At 41.7% G+C, this 25,987-nt stretch overlaps 1 protein-coding gene across 2 annotated transcripts; it reads left to right on the top strand.

Moving 5' to 3' along the window:
* Positions 1-1,012: 1,012 nt before the first annotated feature.
* LOC116314397 (desmoplakin-like) lies at positions 1,013-25,828 on the top strand. 2 transcript variants are annotated; one of them, XM_039600822.1, is made up of 24 exons: positions 1,013-1,511; positions 3,685-3,778; positions 4,467-4,588; positions 4,972-5,122; positions 6,223-6,348; positions 7,043-7,102; positions 7,204-7,371; positions 7,714-7,818; positions 7,931-8,026; positions 8,340-8,465; positions 9,072-9,224; positions 9,349-9,503; positions 9,623-9,749; positions 10,446-10,632; positions 11,090-11,556; positions 11,653-11,831; positions 12,059-12,197; positions 12,387-12,580; positions 12,962-13,124; positions 13,222-13,305; positions 13,396-13,503; positions 13,639-13,737; positions 15,303-17,129; positions 18,172-25,828. In XM_039600822.1, the coding sequence occupies exons 1-24, from the start codon at positions 1,198-1,200 to the stop codon at positions 25,243-25,245; spliced, it is 12,318 nt and encodes a 4,105-aa protein (XP_039456756.1). In that variant the 5' UTR covers positions 1,013-1,197; the 3' UTR covers positions 25,246-25,828. The 2 variants fall into 2 exon arrangements, with proteins under 2 accessions (XP_039456756.1, XP_039456757.1); XM_039600823.1 differs by having other exon boundaries at positions 1,016-1,511; positions 15,303-15,800.
* Positions 25,829-25,987: the final 159 nt, after the last annotated feature.

The raw sequence follows: 25,987 nt of genomic DNA, 5'->3' as shown, positions 1-25,987 counted from the left end.
CATGGCCTGCAGGCAGTTGTGTGAGCAATGTTAAAGTGTGTGTGAGAAAGAGAGAGTTTCTGCTCAGTTGAGGACACAGACTGAAAGCAGATGGGAGGGGCGAGTAAAGACTTAAAGAGACCTGAGGAAAAGAAGAGTGAGAGATACCTCTGCGGCTGTTTTAATTTAAATTTCAAAAGATGCATCACCTGGTTTACAGGATGTATTATCTGTAATTACATTACTGTACTAGTTTCTGCTTAATACTACAGATGTTGTTAAACTATGAATGTAACTAAAAGCAGTTGTTTTTATACATACATATACATACATTTAAAAAAAAATCTAAGCACTGAATGCATTTGTATGTAATTATCTTCATGTATTGTATGTTGAGCATATTGTATACACAATACTTTTTTTTTGTCAAATAATCAGTGTGTACATTTGAGCTATCCTGGCAAATACAAGTATTTCCTTCTTCTGCTCTATAATTGTGAGGATGAGACTTCAGTCCTTAACTAGAACTGCCACCATGAGTAATCCATCAACTTGGATTACTCACTCCAGTTTGGGATGATCTCTCACTCGCTCTCATAATCAGTCACTTTAAAAATAAGCCCACTTTACTAAAGCACGCTGAATACATAACCTGACTTTTCAGAAACATCGTTATTTTAAAAAAGAAAGAACTGCATCACTTTCCAAATGCTGATCGCCTTCTGTTCAAATGCTATCTGATCCGCTTTCTCAAACTGTTCTTTTAAAACTGCCTCTGTTTGCCAAATGTTCCTCCCTTTCCAAAAATGAGCTGTCTTTAGTCCTCATCATCTTAAATTGTCATGTTCCAAAACGTCCTGCATTTGCGCGGTGTTCAAACCTGCGTGACAGTGGACCTTATGGTGACACACACACACACAAACACACACAAACACACTGTCTCCAGCTGAGTAGACAGGGGAGTGGCAGAGAGAGAGATAGAGAAAGGAAAAAGTTTTTGGCTGACAGACAGAGAGGTGTGGTCACAAGGCTCCAAAAACGCTCCCGTTCTGCTCTCGGTTTGCAGTCTGCACCAGAGGGACCAGGGCGGACAGGGTGGAGAGAGAGGGAGAGAGAGAGAAAGAGAGAGAGGGTGGCAACCTGTCAGGTTGTTTCCGTCCACTTAGTTTCGTCCGGTAACTTCTGTGGAGCCGCCGAGGCTGCCGTTCTCTGGTCACCATGTCAGCGTTCGGGTCTCAGCAGACCCTGAACATGGGCCGCAGGGTCAACTCCAGGGGAGAGTTGACTGGAGAAACCACCTACCAGTACGCACGGAGCGACGGCTTGCAGGGAGGGGGTAACGGATACGACCAGTACGGATACGACGGACAGAAAACCTTCACCTATTCAAAGTCCGTGAAGGGAGGTGGGATGACGAGCGGAATGGCGAGCAGCATGAGAGCCGGAACCACGAGAGGAATGACGTGGCGTGGGGCCAGCATGGGAGGGGGAGCGATGAGTGGCGTCGGCGGGGGGACGATTAGCGGAATGGGGTATGAATTTAAAATCTATCTTCCACAAGTTTTGGGTTTCTATTCGCACCTGTGGCCAATGTGTGAACTGCAGCGCACGATAGGTTATTCCCATTAAATATTAACCGTGACAGCCTGTGTTGTTTTTTTTGGGCCCTGCAAACGCTAAAAACACCCGATACTCACTGGGCTTTAAAAAAAAGTGAACAAAGCAATGAAATGCACATCAGCCCGCAGGAGTATAATTACAGGGAAATGTTCTTGTTCTGCAAAGTAACAGCATTTCCACTTGTTTTGTAACACTGAAGTAAAGCTGGAAGTAATTGTGTATAAAAAAATAAAGATTTGTTTGCAATCGGAGTCACCTCAATGACATAACTGATCATACACACTGATAATGCGCAGTGATACACGTCGTGATGCTGACATACAGCTGTTGTCTTTGGCACATCTTTTCAATTATTCCTCAGCTTCTGCTCTGCACAGGAGCTAACCTCCCCGGGGAGACACGAGATTTACAGTCCGCGTTAAATTGCCGCCTTCCCTCTGCTGCTTGACTCTTCGTCCCACAGACACGCGTGTCGGTTTAACCCATGCAACTCCATCAGCAGCACAAGGCTTGTGTTTCTGACCCTGCACTTTTGTATTTCGCAAACATAACTTATGACTCAGATCAACTTCGTTTATGGCTTTAATAGTTTTATATCAGGGAGTGATGTTTGAGATAAGGTACTGATCTAAGCCCTGTGATTAAGGGAAAAGTGCCTGGGACAACTTATGGCAAATATAAGTACGTTTATTACATTGTTTATTATTGCTGGTAGCACTTTTTTTCTGGATGGTAAGTAAAAAAGAAATACAAGTGTAGAGATGACAGAGATATTACAGGTGTTATTTGGAAACAGTGCCCTCATTCATAGCTAGTTAAATAAGCCAATGTCAGCATAGATTTTTAGGGTAATAGTTATGATATATGTGATAACACAAGTATATCAATGGTGGTCAATAAAATATGTAATAGAGATGCATAGAGTGGGTCTTTATGCATATTTTAGAATGAGGTCAACATTTTAGTTTGTATGTGTGTTTGTGAAAACCAGAGCAGGTTTCAGGAAAAGTGTCTTTCGTAGAAACTTGGATGCTTGTTTGAGTTTCAGCTCATAAAATCATAACGAGTTTGGACAGACTGTACAAAAAACTTTGTCCATATACAGCTAGCATAAATAGTTTAGTACCTCAGAATTGAAAACGCCTACGATAAGCAGCAGTGATAGCTGGTTATCTGGGGTGATAGCTTTTTTCTTTTTCTATATCTCCTTGTTCCGGCTTTTGTTTCTAGGAAAGAGAGAGATCTCTATTATAACAACACTTATTTTTCTAAATGTTTAGATTTGTGGCTGCTGCCACAGCTCATGTGTTTGATCACATGTCCCATATACCAAAGGCCCCACTAAAGATCTGTGTTCACGTCTGCTCCAGACTTTTCCCCTCACTCCTGCCTGCCTGCAGTGTTTTCCTGTCAAATTAAGCCTAAAATAATATTAAAAGAAAATTGTAATGTTTATAATAGCAGTGAAAAGAGTTTCTTTGGCACATTGTGTATGAATGTTGACTATACATACCAGATGTTGAGCCCATACTGATGTAATCTGTTACAGTGTATTTTTTTGGCTAATGTATGTGAAAAATCTAACCATAACCATATCTTTTCAGTTTGTGGATTATGATGATATACATATACAAGGTTCCACATGCTGTGCCTGCATGATGATACAATCTAAATTCCCAGATTGCTTGTAAATGAAATGCATGTCTGCAAACTTGCAACAGAAATGAGTTCCCCGTCTTGCCTTTTTTTCAGTTTTCCAAATTAAAACAGGTGGAAAGAGCGGCGGGAGTCTTTTCCCCTCCTTAGACTGGGGTTAGGACATGAAAAACTTTAACATTTATTTAAATAACAAATGTACAGTTTTATCTTTTCCTAAAAACAGCTATATTCAAATGAAACAATCTGAGAAGGGAAATTCACTCTTTGATGATATTTTGACAAAAAGGGCAAAAGAAGACACTGCTTTGTTTTAGAGGAACACACGGCGAAAAAAACTGGGAACCACTGCGGTAACTGGGAATATTTTGGTAATAATTAAAGCTGAAGATCTTAATGTTAATTAGTTTACTTCACTGCCCTCCACAGTGGCTCTGCACTTACTTCTATCAACCAGAAGGCCGCTATCCTGCAGAGCCAGTGCAACGAGTACCTGCAGAAAGCCGAATACTACATTCAAGCTGTGAGTCATGTTTTTTTTTCTTTTTTGTGTTACTTATTGTGCTTTTACTCCTAGAAGTCCAGATAAAAATCAGTTAGCCCAGTCAGGAGGGTTTTTATTTCACATGAAGAGTGTAGTGTTGTAGCCTGTCCTCTGAGGCAAAAAGAAGCAGAAAGAATGACAGAAATGTTGTGCGGCTGTAATTGGAGTAGCTGGATGTGTAGGCTTCTGGTGTACGGTCAGAGTCTGTGACAGACACCAGATAGATAATGTCTAATTTTTGTTTAGCTCCCTGTTGGATGTGATTTTTAGAACTGGCCCCTTGAGCAATATTGCAACTGTCAATCCACTTTAAATTTACACCCTTCCTTAGTTTAGCTGTTAAGCAACCTACAATGAATTATTTATGTTACTGTGAAGTTCATCGCAAGTGCAAAACTCAGTTTAAAATTTGCGGGCGTGTGATTTATTTTCTTGTTGACTACTTATATCGGCAGACTATCACAACCGCTTTGTCCTTGTCATAAATCATCCTCTTTCATGGGTTGTAAAAGTTGTTTTTCTGAGGTTTTGACATTTTTTGGCACTTCTAAATGGAAATAATTCAATCTAAAGCACAGCAAGGACAAAAGACATCTATACTCAAAATGTGCCCATTCAGTTTTCTGGATTTGTACACCTCCCTCAGGGTTGTGTCTGTGTATTGCAGGGTGGAAACCCGAGTGAGGCCGAGTACTTCATGGCGAAGGCCAAAGAGGCCATTCAAAATCTGAAGAGCTGCGGGGCCGAACTGAGACAACTGGGACAGCCTAATGAGAACGTAATGAGAAGGTAAGGAAGGCCAGATTTCTCTCTCTGTCTTAATCATCTGAGTTTTATTTTACTAGAACAGTGCCCATCCGAGGTCAGTGTTACCCATGATTTTGACGCTGAAATGTAACTGTTTCTTAAATGCATCACATGCAGGTAATTAAGTAATTTAGTTGCTGTTTTCAAAAGGATAGTGAATGTGTCTCAAGCTTTAAACTTAGTCCATATTTCCTCAGGCAGTCAGTAATTAACCTCTCATTTTTAAAGCAGATTGGATGAATGTTTGTTGACCGGACAGATGGATGGACAAACAGAGATTTCATGAATTATTATAAAGATATATTCTTTGTATAGCATATGCTGTTCATTCCAAGTCTAATTTTTTTGTGTTTTCTAATCCGTAGTGTGGAGATGTACAATAACCAGCTGAAGGGGGTCCACATGGTCATCTCAGGCACCACGCAGAGAAGGAAGAGCACCAGGGGGGGCTCTGGTGGCTGGGAGGAACCTGGAAGGAGCTATCATGATGCTATGGGCTGGATTGCACAGCAAAAGGCATGTATAGACACACCCAGCTAAATGCCTTAATACCTAACGTGCACCTGTAGCTGCTTTTGAAGATCAGGAGTCTTCTGACATTCACGAGCCCTTTAAGGAATCCTGTGTTAAGGTGTCAAGCACAACTCCAGTTTGGGAGAGTGGTGAGGAATGTACTTAAAAGCTAAGAAATCTACTAAAATTTAGGCAATATTTACATTTTAAATGATTTGTTGGAGGGTTTTTTGTTGTTGTTGTTTTTACAGTATTTTACAAGATTGTTGTGCATTTATTTCAGTCTTAAATACCCTAAAAATGTTGCATCTTGATGACCTGATTTCAGTTAACACCAGCCTTTATCACTGATGTTTTCAGATTTTCACTATGAGAAGTTGATGTAATTTGTCACATTTGTAAGTCAGAGACGTTTGTTACACACAACAGATAATCAGCTCATTTCAGATCATAGCACATTTAAACACAACAGAAGTTAAAGTGCTCCACAGCAACTAAATATTACATAATTTAATATATTATAGTTCTTTAAACACACTAAAAATGTGAATAACTACATTAAAATTGTTAAACAGTTAAACAGAAAAAGTATTTTTTCTGTTTAACTGGAGAAACAGACACTTTACACAAAATAAATCTTTGTGAGATGAACCTAAAGTGAAAGAAAGACCTACTTCTTCAACAACAAAAGTGACATAAATACCCAGTAACTACATGGTTAAGTGCCGTGTGACTTTATGACAGTGTAATAAAAGGTGCCAGTAAACCAAATGACAGATCTCGCTGAACCAGGATCGCTAAGATAACACAACATTCACAGCATTTAACACAGAGCTTAGAGAAGGATGCTCTGCTATGTTGCTGTAGGCACAGTATTAAGGGGTCATGTGGTCTTTGTGGTTAAGTACAAATAGAAGCTAAAAGGAGCTATTGTTTTACACTCACTGCTAAATAATTTCTTTCTGAGTGGATTGCTGATCTTTGACCCCAAGCGGTGCCTGAATTCACGAGCAAATTACTGGTTTAACTTGTGTCTCTGCCGCCACCTGCTGGTGACATGAAGTGCCTGTGTCTGAAGTCCTCTCTAAAACTACTCCATGCAGCGTCTGATTGAAACAGCTTCATGGGGAGACGATCCTGCAGCCATCGAGCAGCAGCTCACGAGCCACCAGAGGTTTCACAGCTCCATCCAGAGGAGCGTTGAGATGGATCGAGCCAGAGATGACCTGGTGGGTTCAGTCAGTGGGTTCAGTATCAATGCTGTGATGATGAGACAATGCTGAGATTCACTGTTGCTTCAAACAGAAGCTCCGTTGATCTATTGTTTGGGATATACAAAGTCACAAAACTAAACCAGTGTAAGAAGATCATGGGGTAACGAGATAAATAACCCAAACAAACAAAAATGATCCGCTTTTGGCCAAATAGTGATTTGTTATTATTGGTATCTGTTTTAATTATTAACATTTTCAAATACTGAAACATCACTTTATTTTGAAACTTTAAAGGAAACATTGAAAGATTAGTACCAACTCTTCTTATTTGAATTTCACCACAAAATCAATTCAGTTCAATTCAGTTTTGTTTGTATAGTGGTAAATGACCACAGCAGTTGCCTCTAGGCACTTTGTACAGTAAAGTAAAGACCCTACAGTAATAAAGAAAGACCCAACGAGCAAGCACTTGTTGACAGCGGGAAGGAAAAACTCCCTTTTAACAGGAAGAAACTTCCAGCAGAAGCAGGCTCAGGGAGGGACGGCCATCTGACATGATTGGTTGGTGGTGAAGGGAAGGAGACAAGACAAAAGACACACTGTGGAAGAGAGCCAGAGATGATTAAAACAGTGCAACAGGATTTCACTAACCTGTGCAACATTGCTTTTCAAATAATCCACTATAATATGACTTATTCTCTTCCCCCAGATGAAGACAGGAGACAAAGCCAATCTTAAGGCTCTGGAGCAGGAATGGGAGAATCTCCAGGTGAAGAAACTAAATGCTTATCTCTATGTAGTGTATTTTCCTGTTAATTGTTAGAGATTTTTATTAAATTGATTCACTTTAACCCTGTTTAACCCTGCTAGAAAATGTCCCATGGTCGGACCCAGCAGCTGCGACAGCTCCAGGAGATCATTCAGGAAATATCCAAAGAGATCATGTGGGTGAATGAGAAGGAGGAAGAGGAACTGATGTTTGACTGGGGAGACAAGAACATCGACCAGTATATCCCCAGAAAGCAGGAGAGCTACTCGGTTAGTCAAACATCAGATTACAAGGGAACAAGGAGAGAACTGGATTCACTGGATGCTGCACAAAATCCACTTTTTAATTTCCAAGTTTACGAGCTTCATTTTAGGCAATAAACATTCTTGGCAATCCCTTGAGCCTAAATGGTGCTAATGTCTTTTATGTAGTTAATCTGCATCTCATAAGGGAGCAATCATCTGTGGTAGATTGGATTTTGGCAGCTGCAATCAGTCATCCACTTAGAGCGAAGCCACAGAGCTTCCCTCTTGCTGCATCCTGATGTTTTTCCTGTGTCCCCTGTGATTATATTCTTATAATCTTATATTCTTACTCTTCTTATATAACAGAAACTGATGAGTGCCCTGGAAGTAAAAGAAAAGGATCTGAATAGGCTGAAGGCCAAAGTGGACAACCTCCTGAAGAATGACCACCCTGCATCGGACAAGATCGAGGTCTGGAGCGATCAGAAGTAGAAATCTCAGTCCATAAACAAGTAGTTATAAACCTGCAAATGTAAAGCTTGGCTTTTTTTCCAGTCTTTTTGTACTTGTGCATTCTCTTCAGGCTTATAGTGACACCCTGCAGACTCAGTGGAGCTGGCTCCTTCAAATAACAAAATGCATCGACACTCACCTGAAGGAGAATTTAGCGTACAGCCAGGTAACTTAAAGCTACTCTAATAAACATGAACGTGCAGGAGTCAGTCACACTGGCGGACACTGTGAATAAGAGTGCATGTAAAAGATGCACCATGACACCTCTGTTCCTCTGATTTCTTGTTGCTACATTAGCATTTTGATTCGCTTTCAGCTTTTCAGTTGTTATGTACACATAAAAATTGCTTGTTTACTTATCATAATGAGACTGGGAAACTACAATTAACTTCATGCTAGATTTCACTCAGTAGTTCACAAATTGTGTGCGTTTTCTCCTGAAACTCATATCACATATGCTTACACACGTGTGCATTTAGTTTTTCAAGGAGGCCAACGAGACGTACAGTACTCTGCAGAAAGAACACGAGACGGTTCGGAAGAATTTCATCTGCGACAAGAAGACTTCTCTGGAAACGCTGCAGGAGCTCCTCAGAAACCTGGAGGTACGACAGCGTCATTACGGCAGTAACACATCAGCTGGGCATCAGTAGCTTGATCACGTGTTTAGACGTTTAGCATAGCAAGATAAAACTGATTAGACTGAATGTAACGCGGTAAAGGACCAGGGCGCCTGACTGCAGCTTTATAGATAATGAGCACTCAGAACTAGCTTCGGCTACGGAGCCTGAGTGTGTGAATACAACACAGGAAACAGAAATAGAGCTCAAAAATATATTATGTATGTTATGGTAAATGAAAAATGTATAGACAAATGTACAAAAACAATAAAAAAATAAATGCATATATATCACACACAAAAATAATGGAAGAAGAAGAATGGAAACAGAACTCTCAAAACTAAAGTTTTGTAACGTTGGCATCATTAAATCAACTAATCTTGGTCTAGAAATAGCTTCCACTCTTGTATAATAATGTTATTGTTATTGTAACCAAACCAGTTCTGGATTGCAGGTCATATGTTTCAGGACAGGCCATTCTGTGTGACTTCATTATTTACAGAGAGACAAAAATGTTGGCCAATTAGAAAAGTAAAGCAGTTGTTAATGGATAAACAGTGGCAGGTTGACTGAAACCTTTTTTGTCTTCAGAGGGAAAAGGAGAAGATTGTGGAAAATAGGAGGCAGGTTAAACACCTGGTCAGCAAGTCCAAGGAGATCGTGAGACTGAAACCCAGAAATCCTGAAGAGAAGAACACCAGCGGCATCATTGTCAAGGCTCTGTGTGACTTCAAGCAGGACCAGGTCAGTTTTCAGATGTCAAAGTTAAACACATAATATTATTTTTATTTTATACTTTACGTTGCACCGGCATTCTCACTTCCTTTTATTCTAACTTGTGTTTCTTATGTGACCTTTGGGCTCACAGAAGGTGATCCTTAAGGGCAATGAGGCTATCCTAAAGGACAACAACCAGCGCAGTAAGTGGCTGGTGACTGGCCCGGGGGGTCTGGATATGTTGGTGCCCTCTGTGTGCCTGATTGTACCGCCACCTAATCCAATCAGCATCAGCCTCGCCAACAAGTAAGAAACAAAAAATGCTTTGATTTGGACATTTACTGTTAAAGATGATTGTATAACTCTTGCTTTGGCTGCAAAGATAATCCTGAAACCTTTAAATTTCACCTCTGTGTCGTGCAAAGAAACGAGCAGTACTACGAAGCAATCCTGTCAATCTGGAGCCAGCTTTATATCAACGTCAAGAGTCTCATCTCCTGGCAGTACTGCCTCATGGATATCCAACGCATCAACTCCCTCACCATCACCATGGTAAGGACCGACGAGATCTTGGAAGTCGGCCTCTGCTGTCTGTAAAAAAATATTTAGTCATAGGTCAAAGTCAAACTTTTCTCTTGCAAAGGTATCAAAGGAGAATACGAACGGTCATAATAAAAGTTGTGACATAGTGTTAATTAACTTTTAATTATTTGGTTTTAAAGGTGGGTTTTTGCTTTTACAGTTTGTTCTAAGCCAACAGCTGTAGTCTTCCATTTAACATGGGCTTAAAAAGTGTGTAAACGTATCTCATCCTGAGCCACCTCCAGATGCTGGGAAACAGCTCCCATAATTGCACACTTCGGAATGCTGCATAACTCTGCAGCATTCAAACAGACATTTAATCATCTCTCGAAACCCGCTGCTCCAAACCAAAGTCACTTTTGCAACTTTTTACTGCTCCAGTTTGTACTTTGCGTTAAAAAAATCACAAATGCAACAGCTATCTACAATCATTTTACTGCACTGTTATTGTTATAACACTTAATGATTTATTGGTGGAAAATTAATTTGTAAAAATAGCCTTAGAACTTAGAAACTATGGTTCTTACAAGTGTGGTGAGTATCGTCAACATAAAGAAAGTACCAAAGATTTAAAATATCATGTCACATTTGACCTCTGACCTCTCCTTCTCGGTGAAAAGATCTTTTTGGGTCCAAATTAAACTTAATGTTTCTGTGTCTGTTCAGTTGGCCAAGATGCGCCCAGAGGAGTACCGGAAAATGATCAAGAGCATGGAGACTCACTATGATGAGTTTATATTGAACAGTGTAAATTCCCAGATGTTTGCTGATGAGGACAAGAGGAGCATAGAGAACCAGGTCAATGATGCCCAGTCCCACTATGAACAGCTAGTGGTGCAGATACCTACTTACAGTAAGTGTTTGTAGTAATGATCACCTCGCAAGTACACCACACATGATGTACACGGACCTCTTGCGCTCATTTTCAGCTCCATATGTTTATTCTTGGACTTTGTTTTTTTAGCCGGATGTCTCTTAGACTTGTCTATCACTTTGATAAACAGGGTTGTAAAATTTCATGCATTTATGGGAGCATGAAAGAAAAGATAAAATTTCCCAATTACGGTATTTGTATAGTACTGTATAAAGATTTAAATGCTACACTTTACCAATTATAGTGTTTGAGCAATATAAACATTGCTCAAATACAATATTTTTAGTACGTATTTCAGTATATTACATTAAAGTACATTATACAGTATGCATTTGAGTCTGTATGCTTGATAATGGAATAATTGAATTGAATAAGTGAATCTAGTGAACTTTTAAAAAAACTTTTATCTGTTTTTTAAAAATCGTTTTGTCTACAGTTGTCCAGCAGGAACAATTACAGCAAACAGCTGGGCAACAACACCAGCTGATTATATTACAGCAGCAGCAAGTACAAGCTGCTGCTGCAGAAGACACAAGGAGGCTTGAAGAAGAGGCCAGGATGCGCCAAGAAGAGGCCTGGAGGCTTGAAGAAGAGGCCAGGATGCGCCAAGAGGAGGCCAGGAGGCTTGAAGAAGAAAGACGGAGAGCAGAGCTCAGAAGACAGGCAGAGAAGAAAGCGGAGGCAAAGAAAGAGGTGGTGAAGAAGGAGGTGATAAAAGTGACCAAGACGGACGCAGGAAAGAGGAAGGTATCCGCATCATCGTCATCATCTCATAGCTTATTAGAGCTGCACTCGCTCAGATTGAGGCTGGAGCGTGCTGAAGACATGCTGAGTCAGCACATCCACGTCTGCTTTGGAGACAACGGCGTGCAGGACTGTAGCCTCAAGATCTCTCAGTTAGAGGTGAAAGCATAAAATATAAGAATAACAGAAATGCATGTAGAATGAAAACAAAAACGAAGCTGTATTTATCATGACACGTATATGTGCATCTTTCAGACTGTGCAGCGTGATGTGGACTCGATGCGTGCTGAGTACTTACTTTTGAAGGAGCGCATTCTAAACGAGCTGGAAAGTGTGAATGACTCAGACAGAGCTCAGTTCCTCCGCAGCGAGATTGGAGTGATTAACCAAAAACTGGGCAGCCTGGAGAGCAGCTCATCAGCTTGTGTTCAGCGGTACGTAACACGAGGCAAAACCTCAAAACGATGGTGTAAAGCTTAGTATGTTCTTCTGATTAATTTAAAAGCACAGTTAATAACTGTGCACTGTAAAATAAATTACTATCTGCAAAAAAAGATACTTTTACATACAGATAATCTACATTATGACAAACACACAAAATAAATGTATTCTATCCATCCTTTGTAAAATCCCTTGTTATTATTCCATATGCTGGTTTTAGGCTACGGGCTCTACGGGACATGCTGGAGAGTGTGGCACGAGCCGAGGACATTGTGAAAGTTTATGAAGCAAGAATGACAGAAAAAGAGACCACTTCTCTGTCTCCTGAGGAAGTGGAGGAATATATGTCGGCTCTGAAGGTATTTTTGCAAGATAATGGTGTTTTCCTACTCTTTGATAATAGTAGACAAATCATTTGTGAATACTGCCCTATTTTTGTTATATTCTTTGTGCTGTGACATATGCTTTAATTCCACTTATCAGGCTGATTTTTATTATACGGTGGATGCAGTCGTATGATTGATGTTGTGTTGCGTGTCGATGTGCAGAACATCAAAGCAGAGCTGGATCAGAAGAAAGATATTCTAACTGCTATGGAGGCAGAGTTGTCCAAGGCGAGCCACTGGAACAGCCAGGTGGGCGGATCCTCCCACAGGTGTGACCTCATGCTAACAAAATACACAGAAGATGTGAACATGCTGTCAGACCGCTGGAGACGAATCCAATTACAGCTCGATACGAGGTATGCTGCTCTGTCAGTTTTTAATAATAACTGACAGTTAATGTCAAATTGAAGACTTTACAGTTATGCAGTAAATAACTCATTCCATATTCAACCATATGTATATATATATATATATGTGTGAGGCTGCCAGTACACATGTGAATCTATTTTTAAAACATCTTATTCAAATACACATATGTCAATTTGTGATTGACAGAAAATGATCAAGCAAAGCACAAAACATTTGTTGCTTGTGTATTTTAAAATTTTAGAGCTTTTTAAATGTTATAATAAATAATATAATAAAAAAACAATATTAATCTGTAAACTTGGGCATGAGAGCGTTTGATTAAAAGTGACATAACTCACTTATGCTGGTGGCCTCTTCCACTTGCTCAGAATGCAGGACCTTCGATCATATCTGCCTCAGCTGCAACACTACAAGCAAACCAGCACTTCCATTCTTGAATGGATTGAAGCCACTCGGAGAAAACAGGTGGCTCTACAGGCCACCAAGATAGAAAATGTTCAAGCGCTGGAAGACCTCATTAACAACCAGAAGGTAATATGATAAACTTTTGCTATTATTAGAGCTACTTCCAATAATTTTCTGTGAAGGCATCAGATACCTGACATCTGTACTTTGTGGGTTTCTCTAGGCTCTGAATGCAGAAATCAAGGTGAGGAGGGAGACAGTAGATAGTGTGCTGAAAGACAATGAGGCCTGTGTGAACGCTATCAAGGTAAGTAGGTCAATAATCGAGTGCATTTGGTCTCAGATTCATTAAAAGATCAACTTCCTCTATTTATTTATTCATTTTTATTTTTAACAGGACTATGAAACAGACCTTGCAGCTTACACCTCTGGTTTAGAAACTTTGCTCAACATCCCAGTGAAGAGGACAATGCTGAAGTCGCCGTCAGTGGATCTCAATCATGAAGTAATGCAACTGTAGTAAAAAAAAAAAAATAGACATGTAGTAAACCATTAGTACATGAATTTTTTTTTCTTGTAGGTTAGAGTTGATTTTTCTGATGTTTTTTTTAAATTAAATTTAAATTTGTCTCTGTTCCAGGCTACCCAACTGCAGACTCGTTATATGGAGTTGCTTACCCTTTCTGATGACTACTACAGATTCCTAGGAGATTTGCTCAGAAACATGGAGGAGCTCAAGGTACGGATCTCCAATGCTGAACATCCAAAAATATCTTGTTGGATGTAATCATGGTTTTCTTTCTTTTTTCTTCTTCTTTTTCTTTCTTTCTGTTTATGACATCTTGTCATCAAACTGCCCAGGGACTATGAATGAGAATTTGGGGTAAATCTGTCACCTAATCTTTGATATAACGTTAAAGTTAAAGGAACTCCTTTATACTTTCCAGCAAACCATTGTTGTTAATAACATCACCTGCAGTGAGCATTGTGTTGCTCCCATTTACATGCGTCCTTTGCTCATGAACTCTGTGTATTAATATCCATCAGCTAAAAGAGTATTAAGACACACATTGCATGCAACAATGCAGTGTTACTGACTGTACAAGAACTGACAGACTACAGATGCTATATACATGAGTTTCAGTATAAAGAGAGTGAAGTTCACTTAGATATGACCAATGCCAAGGACATATGTTGTGACTAAGTTGCAACTAGCCATAATAAGCAACTAACTATCCACTATGTTGGATATTAGTATCCTATGGAAAGCAAAATTTTTCTCACATAGGACTATAGACTGGTAGCCTACTCCCAGGCAGTCCACTTGGTAAGGAAAAATGTGTATTCCCATTCAAGTACTAACCAGGCACAATGCTGCTTAGCTTCTGAGATCAGATGGTATCGCGCTAAAGAAAAATATGCATTTCACAGCTGGACAGTGTGCTAAAGGTGCAGCTTAGTGTTAGTAAGTTATGGTTGCAAACTAAGTTACTAATAGTGTAGCTATGGATGACTGTAGTAATCTGTTAGTGAACAAAGCAGTTACAGGGAGGTTTTGTTGAGCTGAACCATATGACTCAGTTGTGACTAATTTCACTTTGTTAGTCCAAGCAACCTCCATGGACAGATTATTAGTTATTTAAGAACCGTTTTGTAGTCTCAAGATGAGTCTTTTCATTGTCACTATCTCAGTTGCAAAAAAGTGAATTAGACAAGGAGGGTTGGGTCTTACTGTGAAACCACACAACCACACGTCTTATGATTGATAACCTGTTAGCCAAGTGTGTGGTTTCATATGGATAACCTTCTATAGTATGATCAAGATTTTAAAAAGGCAGTTTTTTGTTCAATAAGACCTAAAAGACAGAAAAGTTGGTGGAGAACGCAAGAGACATGAGATAACTATAGTTTTTTTAATTCAGTTAATTATAGCGGCAAATGAAACTCTACAATAACACAGAAAAACCCAACGATCCGATGAGATGACAACATCTCGCCCCCCTCCCCCACTCCCCATAAACAAGCATTTGGCGACAGTGGGAAGGAAAAACTCCCTTTTAACAGGAAGGCATAGGTATCTGTCAGAACTGATTGGGGGTTTTGGATTTGCCTCAAACGGAATGGAATGTTTCTTCATGGCAAAACGATATGAATGTGGTGTTAATAGGGTTGTGCTAAGCAAATGTTATGCTGGATACTTGTTAACCACAACACAAGTGGGTAAAAAATAATAATGAAAGTTTAATTTATCATTTTTAAAAACACATTTGTATTTATCTTTTCTTTTCTTTGTCTTTCCTCCAGATTCGTAACACCAGGATTGACCTGTTAGAAGAAGAACTTCGCCTTCTGAGAGACGATATGAGAGACCGCAACGCCAAGAACAAATCACTGGAAGATGCTCTTACTCAGTACCAACTGGAGCTGAACCAGTCAAAAGAACAGTTGCTGTCAATGGAGGAGGTGAAACAAACTGCATCGTTGCAGTGCAGTGCCACCAAGGAGAACCTAGATAACACACAGAGCCAGCTGGCAGGCCTCAGAGATCAGGTGGAACGTCTCAACTACTTGCTGGATGAAGAAAAGAGGAAGAGGAAGCTAGCAGAAGAGCGCTACACTCAGCAGCAAGAAGAGTATGAAGCAGTGCTGAGAAAGAGGCAGAACGAGCTGGAGACAGTCAGTTGGTCCAAGGTGGAGGTGGAGAAGACTTTGTCAAATAAAGAGCTTGAGATTGAACAGCTCCGGCGACAGCTTGCTGACGAGACAGCAAGGTTCATGGAGCTGCAGAAGGAGATATCAAAGGTAAGGAGCCAATACAGTACGGAGATCAGTAACTTAAAGCTCAGCTACGAATCTCAGATCCACGTCAGCCATGCAGACATGCAAAGGCTGGCAGCTGAGAGGGACGAGGATACAGTGGAGCTCCAGCTGCAGTATGACAGGATGGAGGCAGAGAGGAGGAATCTTGAGGAGGAGCTACGGAGACTCCGAATATCTATCAGCCAGGTTGAGGAACAAAGGAAGGCAGCAGATGAGGAAGCTCACACTCAGCGGGCTGTAATCATCGAGGAAGGCCGCAAGAGAAGAGAATTGGAAAGTCAGGTGGAACTGTTGATGAGGCAGAGAGATGAGCAAAGTAGCCAGTACAGAGCAGAGCTGGCTGAGGTTAGGAAGGACCTGCAGGAGACGAGTGACCGACTGGCTTATGTCACACACAGTCTAGAGGAGGAGACCCGCAGAAGACAAACTGCAGAAGAAGGTCAGGGTGTGCTTGACCAGACTCTGTCCCAGCTGCAAGTGAAGCTAACTAATTCATCAGTGGCTGTAACCCAGGTGCGGGAGTACAAGGAGGAGCTTCAGAAACTGCGATTGGAGCTGGAGAGAGAAAGCAGGGAGCGAAGCAGAGTTGAGCAAAATATGAAAAGCTTACAGGGACGCATCAAGGACCTCCAAGCTGTAAGAGATGGACTTGAGAGCCAGGTGGAGAATTTGCGGCAAGCTAACCAAGAGGAAGTAGCCAGAAGAAGGCAGATCGAGTCAGAGCTAGAGAAGACCAATATGACCCTGGCAGAACACAGCAGCACTATCGTTGCACTACGCCAAAGACAAGAACAAGTCAGCAATTCTGAAAAGAGAGGTGAAGAAGAGCGTCTTCAGTTGCAGGAGGAGCTAGAGAAAAGCTTGAGACAGAAGAAGACCTCTGCAGAGCACATCACACAGCTGAGCTCTGACCTGAAAGCCCTTCAGCAGCAGCTGCTTGAGGAGCAGCTAAAAGTCAAAGAGGCAAACCTCAGGAATGAAAGTCTTTATAAATCTATAGAGGAGAAGAGCAAGATACTGAATATGAACTCAGTTGAGCTTCAAAGGCTGAAGGAGCTGACAGAAGCTCAGACCAAAGAGAGGCTGAGGCTGGATGAGGAGCTAAGGACAACACGACATGAGAAAGATGAACTCTTGAGGGCCAAACAGGGAAGTGATGATGAGCTCTCCTCGCAGATTGCTGCGCTAGAGCTGCAGCTACAGGCCAGTGAGCGCAGTAATTTAGACTACCGCAACCTGGTCTCCGAGCTCTCCTCTGAGAGGGAGAAACTCAAAGTGGAGACTGAGAAAATACAAACGCAGGCCACCGAGGTACATGGAAGTTTGGTGCTTAGTCCTGGACTGTTCTCGTCTTTCCAAATCAGAGTCTTCACTTGAAGCATTCAAGTAGCAACTGTAGCTCTAGCTAGTCTGAAGCGAACCCTTTCCTTGCATGCTGGAGTGCCTCTTGTAGATCCAACTCTGATTTGGACACATACCGTCTGTATGTGTTTGAATAAACTTGCATGTGTATAAACTTGCATGCAAACATAATCTGCACCTCTCTACCTGACAGCCTTCCTATTCCACTGTCTCCCTGTACACACTGTGGAAAGATGGGGAGTTAAGGGTTAGAGTTAGTGCAGTTCGCTTGCTTTTTTGGGGTCACTTTATTTGCCCAGAATGATCAGCACCATCACTGCCGCCGGTTTTCTGGTCTACTACATTCTGATCATTGTTTCTTATATTTTTAGTACATCTTAATGGGCTTAAAGACACCTTTTGCAATCTTGTAAAACAGCACTGGCATGACTTCAGATATTTACAGTTTCCAAAAATGCTTATGACAACTCCTCTTGCAAACTAAAATCAGGTGATCACGATTGGCCCACATCTATTGGTTTTATGTATCTGTGCTGTTTTGCAAATTAGTCTTGCTTTCTGGTTGTTAAATGGAATTAGCCATTTTTTTTTGTTATATCACTAGTATAGCAAACCAAATGACAATTTGGAAGAACAGGCACAGACTTGCTTTTTATATTTCAACTTTTAACACTATTGCCAGCTTGCGGTCTGTTTTTCTTTTACAAAAATTTAAAAAGGCTTGAGTTGTAAAGACAACAAAAAACTCTTTTTGAGAAAATGCTTTTGTTGTTTCTAAATAAGCTGTGCACCCAATTATTTATTCTGCAGAAATAATTCTTGCACTGTGAAAGATTGAAAAGAGCAAGTATGTGTGCTGTCCTCAATAACCACTGGTTGTATACAAAAAATGAAAAGAAAAAAATGAGGTTCCTCATCTATACTGTTAATATATGAGTATTATTGAGTGGAGTAACTTCTCATCTCTTTTCTTTCTCTTTATTTCCTGCAGATAAGAGCCACCATGCAATCCCTTCAGTCCCAGTATAATGAAATTGTAAACGAGAGAGACACTCTGTTGCTGAAATTGCAGTTGTCAGAAAAGGACAAAGACCACATCTCAAGACTAGAGGAGGAACTCAGCCGCATTAAACTGTCCTTAGAATCTGAGTATCGCAATAAGCAGCGTCTACAGGAGGAGAACGAAAGAGTGAAGAGGGATTTAAGTTACTGGAAGGACCAGTGCGATAGCAAACATGGTCTGGTTAGGCAGTATGAGACAGACAAGGATATTTTGGAGAGGGAAAAGAAATCTTTGAAAAGTGAGATAGAAAGGCTGATGAGAGAGTTACGTGAGCTTGAAGAATCATATAAACTTAAACTGTCAGCCATCCAGAAAGAATTACATGAGGTCACCATTGTCAGAAAGAACATAGAAACTGAACTGAAGACTGCCAGAGAACCCCCAACCTTGGATCCTTCCACTCTGATTTTTGATGGAGTCCGTAAGACAGTGACAGCAGACCAGCTGCTCAATTGTGGTGTTTTGGATAAACAAACATGTAACCAGCTGGTGAAGGGACATAGGACTGTCCCTGAAGTGTCTGTTGACAAAAAAGTCAATTTAAAAGGTACAGGCCCAATAGCCGGGGTGGTAGTCGAAGGTCCAAAAGGTCCAGGCTCCATTTCTGGACCTCAGTTTGCAAAACTGACTTTCACTGAAGCCAAGAATGAAAATCTCCTCCCAGCAGATGCCGTCGATTTGCTTCTGGATGCTCAAGCCGCTACAGGACACATCATTGACCCCAGAACTAATCAGAAGTTGACAGTTGAAGAGGCGTGTAATCATGGTGTGATTGATGATAAGGACAGAGAGAGGTTGCTAGCAGCAGAAGCTGCAGCTGTAGGATATAATGGACCTGGGACAAATAAACCTCTTTCAGTATTTCAGGCCATGAAGATGGGACTAATTGACAGAAACACAACACTGCGTCTTTTACAAGCTCAGGAGTCTGTGGGGGGCATTCTAGATCCACAACTCAGTGTGTTCCTTCCCAAAGACACAGCCATTGAGCGTGGCCTAATTGATGACAACTTATGCCGTGCTCTGGGTCAGAGACCTGAGCTCTACCTGGACCCAGAAAACGAGGACGGTGTAACTTATATGTCAATGAAGAGAAGATGTAAGGTAGAACCACACACGGGCCTTCTTCTTCTTCCTGTCACTGAGAAAATAGATCCCTCCAAACTTATTTTTGATGGTGTTCGAAAACCTGTCACAGCCAAGCAGCTGCTGGATTGCAGTGTCCTGGACAAGCCAACATTTAAAGATCTAGAAAAGGGGAAGAAAACCATCCCAGAAGTGTCTGTTGACAAAAATATCAATCTGAAGGGGACTGGGCCAATTGCTGGGGTGGTAGCTGGGAAGCAAGGCAAAATGTCCTTGTCAGAAGCCAAGAGACAAATGTTGCTACCTGATGATAGTGCAGATTTGCTGCTGGAAGCCCAGGCTGCAACTGGTCATATAATTGACCCTCAAACAAATCAGAAGTTGACTGTAGAAGAGGCATGCACCAGAGGAGTAGTTGATATAAAAGATAGAGACAAATTATTGGCAGCAGAGGCCGCTGCTGTTGGCTACAAGGATCCTAAAGTTGCCAAGCCTCTCTCAGTGTTTGAGGCCATGAAGAAAGGACTGATTGACAATAAGACTGCACTGCGTCTACTGCAGGCCCAAGAATCAGTGGGAGGAATTCTAGATCCCAATCTCAGTGTGTTCCTGCCTAAAGACACAGCTATCAAGCGCAACCTTTTAGATGAAAACCTTCGCCATGCTCTGAAACAAGATCCTGAATGTTACATTGACCCGGAAACTGAGCGTGATGCCAGCTATGAGACTTTGAAAAAAAGATGCAAGATAGAGCCTCATACTGGTCTGCTACTTTTGCCAGTCTCAGAGAAACTAGATCCTTCTAAACTGGTCTTTGATGGTGTACGTAAACCAGTAACAGCAAAGGACTTGCTTGATTGTGGAGTGCTGGACAAACCAACATTTAACCAACTACTGAAGGGGGAGAAGACTGTCCCAGAGGTGTCTGCAGACAAGAAGATCTCTCTAAAGGGGACAGGAGTGATTGCTGGTGTGGTGGCTGGACCTTTAGGGAAACTGTCTTTATCAGAGGCCAAGAAACAGATGCTCATGCCCTTAGACAGTGTAGATTTACTACTGGAGGCCCAGGCAGCGACAGGTCACATCATTGATCCCATATCCAATCAGAAGCTGACAGTAGAAGAGGCGTGTGCAAGAGGAGTGGTGGACAGTAGAGATCGAGACAAACTCTTGGCAGCAGAGGCTGCTGCTGTTGGCTACAGAGACCCTTACACAACCAAGCCTCTTTCAGTGTTTGAGGCGATGAAGAAGGGAATAATTGACAAAAAAACAGGACTACGTCTGCTGCAGGCCCAGGAATCTGCAGGTGGCATTCTAGATCCAAACCTTAGCGTGTTCCTTCCGAGAGACACAGCTATAAAGCGTAACCTTGTGGATCAGGAACTCTGTCGTGCATTAAATCAGAACCCTGATTGTTACGTTGATCCAGACACAGAACGTGATGCCAGCTATGGGGCTTTAAAGAGAAGATGCAAATCAGAGCCTCACACAGGTCTGATACTTTTACCAGTCACCGAGAGGAAAGACCCTTCCAAACTCATGTTTGATGGTGTCCGCAAACCAGTCTCAGCACAGCAGTTGCTTGATTGTGGGGTTCTTGACAGGGAAACATTTAACCAGCTAGTAAAAGGGCAGAAAACAGTCCCAGAGGTCTCTGTGGATAAAAAGATCTTTCTAAAAGGGACTGGTTCAATTGCTGGTGCAATAGCTGGGCCTTCAGGGAAGATTTCTTTAGCAGAAGCCAAGAAACAGATGATCATGCCCCCAGATAGTGCAGATTTACTTCTGGAAGCCCAGGCTGCTACAGGTTACATTATTGAGCCTACAACAAATCAGAAGTTGACAGTAGAGGAGGCATGTGCAAGGGGAGTAGTGGACAGTAAAGATCGAGGGAAACTCCTAGCAGCAGAAGCTGCTGCCGTGGGCTACCAAGATCCTAACACAGCCAAGCCTCTTTCAGTGTTTGAAGCAATGAAGAAGGGAATAATTGACAAAAAGACAGGACTACGTCTGCTGCAAGCCCAGGAATCTGCAGGTGGTATTCTAGATCCAGTCCTTAGCGTGTTTCTACCTAGAGACACAGCTATAAAGCGTAACCTTCTGGATCAAGATCTGCTTCGTGCATTAAACCAGAACCCTGATTGTTACCTTGATCCAGACACAGAACGTGATGTCAGCTATGGGGCTTTAAAGAGAAGATGTAAATCAGAGCCTCACACAGGCCTGATACTTTTACCAGTCACTGAGAGGAAGGACCCTTCCAAACTTATGTTTGATGGTGTTCGCAAACCAGTCTCAGCACAGCAGTTGTTTGAATGTGGGGTTCTTGACAGGGAAACATTTAACCAGCTAGTAAAAGGGCAGAAGACTGTCCCTGAGGTCTCTGTGGATAAAAAGATCTTTCTAAAAGGGACTGGTTCAATTGCTGGTGTAATAGCTGGGCCTTCAGGGAAGATTTCTTTAGCAGAAGCCAAGAAACAGATGATCATGCCCCCAGATAGTGCAGATTTACTTCTGGAAGCCCAGGCTGCTACAGGTTACATTATCGAGCCTACGTCAAATCAGAAGTTGACAGTAGAGGAGGCATGTGCAAGGGGAGTAGTGGACACTACAGATCGAGAGAAACTCCTAGCAGCAGAAGCTGCTGCCGTGGGCTACCAAGATCCTAACACAGCCAAGCCTCTTTCAGTGTTTGAAGCAATGAAGAAGGGAATAATTGACAAAAAGACAGGACTACGTCTGCTGCAAGCCCAGGAATCTGCAGGTGGTATTCTAGATCCAGTCCTTAGCGTGTTTCTACCTAGAGACACAGCTATAAAGCGTAATCTTCTGGATCAAGATCTGCTTCGTGCATTAAACCAGAACCCTGATTGTTATGTTGATCCAGACACAGAACGTGATGTCAGCTATGGGGCTTTAAAGAGAAGATGTAAAACAGAGTCTTACACAGGTCTGATACTTTTACCAGTCACTGAGAGGAAGGACCCTTCCAAACTCATTTTTGATGGTGTCCGTAAACCAGTCTCAGCACAGCAGTTGCTTGATTGTGGAGTCCTGGACAAATCAACGTTTGACCAACTACTGAAGGGAAAGAAAACAGTCTCAGAGGTCTCTGTGGATAAGAAGATCTTTCTAAAAGGCACTGGATCAATTGCTGGTGTGGCAGCTGGACCTTCAAGGAATATGTCCTTTACAGAGGCAAAGAAAAGGAAAATGATGTCATCTGATAGTGCTGACATGCTACTGGAAGCTCAGGCTGCCACAGGTCACATCATTGACCCCAGAACTAACCAGAAACTAACAGTCAAAGAAGCATGTGCCAGAGGAGTAGTGGATAAGGAGGATGAATCAAAATTGTTTGCAGCTGAAGCTGCTGCTATAGGCTACAAAGACCTTACTACTGGCAAGCTTCTGTCAGCTGGCCAGGCCATGAAGAAGGGATTAATTGACAAGGACACAGCCCTGCGTGTGCTTCAAGCTCAAGAGTCTGTAGGGGGTATATTGGACCCTGACCTCAGCATATTCCTGCCCAAAAACATTGCACTAAATAGGAATCTCATAGATCAGGATCTATACCATGCCTTGAGTCAGGGTCCTGACTGTTATCTGGACCCAGACACCCAGCAAGGAACTCCGTACATATCCCTGAAGAAAAAATGTAAAGCTGATCCAAGCACGGGTCTTTTGCTCCTCCCTGAACCTAAAAAGCCAGCAACTGTCCAGGGACTTAGGGGCCAGGTGTCTGTTGTGGATCTGGTGGATGCAAACTTGCTGCAGCGGTCTGATATTGACAAGTTGAATCAAGGTAGACTGACTAGCCAAGAGGTTGAAGAGCACCTACGCTCCTATCTGAGAGGTTCCACCTGCATAGCAGGAGTTTATGATGAGGCCAGTGGTAAAGTACTGACAATTTATCAGGCCATGAAAGATGGACTGTTGAAATCTGGGACCACTCTTGAACTGCTTGAAGCTCAGGCTGCCTCAGGTTTTATAGTTGATCCTGTGAACAATCTCTATCTAACTGTTAGTGAAGCCTACAATAGAAGACTGTTTGGGCCAGAGTTTAAAGATAACCTGCTAGCAGCAGAAAGGGCTGTGACTGGTTACAGACTGCCTGGTACAGACAAGACTATCTCTCTCTTTCAGGCCATTGAGAGAGGTCTAGTGGAGAAAGGCCATGGCATTCGTCTACTAGAGGCCCAAATTGCCAGTGGTGGTATCATTGATCCAGAACACAGTCATCGTATTGATGTGAATGTAGCCTACAAAAGAGGTTACCTGGATGAGGGAATGATTAAGATCCTCTCTGATCAGAATGCTGATACTAAAGGTTTCTTTGACCCTAACACGGAAGAAAACCTAACCTACACTGAGCTTAAGAACCGCTGTATCCCAGATAAGAAGACCGGCCTCATGCTTTTGCCTATAATTGACAAGAAAAGTCAAGAGTCAACACAGAAGAACACTCTGAGGAAGAGGAGAGTGTTGATCGTGGACCCAGACACCAATAAAGAGATGACAGTCCGAGAAGCATATGACAAAGGGCTTATTGACTACGAGACCTTCCTGGAGCTGTCGGGCCAAGAGTGTGAATGGGAAGAGGTCACTATTACTGCTCCAGATGGTTCTGTAAAGTTTCTTATTAATGACAAGAAAACTGGAAGACAGTATGACATTACAGAACTGCTTGAAAAGCGATTAATTGATGAATCAGTTGTAGCTCAGTATCGTTCACGAGCCATTACCATTAATGAATTTGCTGATATCATCACCAGTAAGACCAAACATAGCTCATCATTTGGACAACCAGCTGCCTTGGGCACATCTTCAGTGAAATCATCATCAACAACTTCAAGAACACCTTTGGGAATATCTTCAGTGACATCATCATCAACAACTACAAGAACATCTTCATCATCAAATTTAAGAACATCAGAAGCCTCAGTTCCCTCTTTGTCGACATCATCCTCACGATCCTCGTCACTGGTGTCAAGACCCTTATCACCCACTCTCGCTAAAATGACCACAACAAAGACGACCACTGTCACAGAGCGAAGCGCCACGCTTAGCAGTGTTTCGCAAGATTCACCTGATTTCCAGAAGCATATGTCCAGTGTATCTTTCACTCTGTCCTCTCCTGTTGAAATAGTGGGTGAACAAGAACCCATTGGTGCCATTTTTGACACAGACACCGTAGAGAAGATATCTGTCACAGAGGCGTTAAATCGTGATCTGGTGGATTCCATCACTGCCCAGAGACTGCTTGAGGCTCAGGCGTGCACTGGAGGAATTGTTGATCCTGCAAGTGGCAGAAGGGTCAGCATCCAAGAGGCGTGTCGCATGGGCATAATAACTGAAGACATGGCCACTAAGCTTAAGCCTGCTCAAAAAGCCTATATTGGCTTTGAAGATGTAAAAATGAAGAGAAAAATGTCAGTTCCTGAGGCAGTTAAGGAGATGTGGCTGCCATATGAAGCAGGACAGAGATTCATGGAGTTCCAAGTTGTAACAGGAGGTCTGTATGACCCAGAAATGGGTGGTAGAAGAACCATAGAAGATGCCTTGAAAATGGGTTGGCTGGATGGGAGAGCAGGCCAGAAGCTCCAAGATACGAAATACCACGCAAAGAACCTAACATGCCCCAAAAGTAAACTTAAGATCTCTTACAAAGAGGCTCTGGATAACTGCCTAACAGAGGAAAGCACTGGCGTTAAAATGCTCCAGGCGTCATCTGTGTCTTCGAGAGGAATTAGCAGTCCATACAATGTTGCCTCTGCCCCAGGATCCACCACAGGCTCCCGGAGTGGCTCACGACGAAGCTCCCGCAGGAACAGTTTAGACTTAGGCTCTCCCATATCCTCATCAGTCAGTCGCTACAGTATTTCCAGCTTCAACTCCTTCTCAACCAAAAGCTAAATTGAGAAAAGAAAAGCAGAGTTTGGACTTTTCTTGCACACAAATCAGAATTTGTCAAAAATATTTTCAGTGTTTTGGAAAAAAGTTGTGGAAAAAATGAGTGTTCTGTGTGAGGAGAAAATTTAAATTTAGCAGTCTGAATTGTTAAAAGTTCGCATACTTTTAGAGTAAGCTTTGGTGTTGCAGTGCTTAAAAATCTATAGTTCAAATTATACTGAAAAACTGCAAGATGTTTGTGTGTTTGTTTTTTAATGGACAAAAGTATTAATGGTATCTAAATAAGGTGTGTGGATTAAAAATATAGCTCATGTCATTTAATTTGTTTTTCAAAAACTAATGAAAATGTCATTTTGTATTCTTTGCATTTGAAAAATGATAGCATAGTGTTTACAATTATTTGACATCTTGTGTGTTTGGTTTACAGGGAGGGATTTATAGTTGGGTTGCATTGGCTTAACTGCTGTCTTTCATCATTTTTATAAAGTCATCATTTATTCGTTCATTGGTTTCTTGCCCTTTAGTGCTTCCAGTTTTGTAACGTTTTTTTTCACTATCTCAAAATAAAAACTTGAGTTTTTGCTCATTCCTGACTGTTCTTATTTGTGTTAATCTAAAATACCCTTTGTTGCTGCTGTGTAAGATATGTTTAGTCATTTTTTTGATTTTCAACTCACAGCACAAATAGGTAATTTCATCTATATAAAATGCTAAATGAAAGATTAAAAAATTAGAGATATTTGTA

Source organism: Oreochromis aureus, linkage group 17, assembly GCF_013358895.1.
Source record: "Oreochromis aureus strain Israel breed Guangdong linkage group 17, ZZ_aureus, whole genome shotgun sequence".
Classification (NCBI taxonomy): domain Eukaryota; kingdom Metazoa; phylum Chordata; class Actinopteri; order Cichliformes; family Cichlidae; genus Oreochromis; species Oreochromis aureus.
This window is presented reverse-complemented; position numbering and strand designations above follow the sequence as displayed.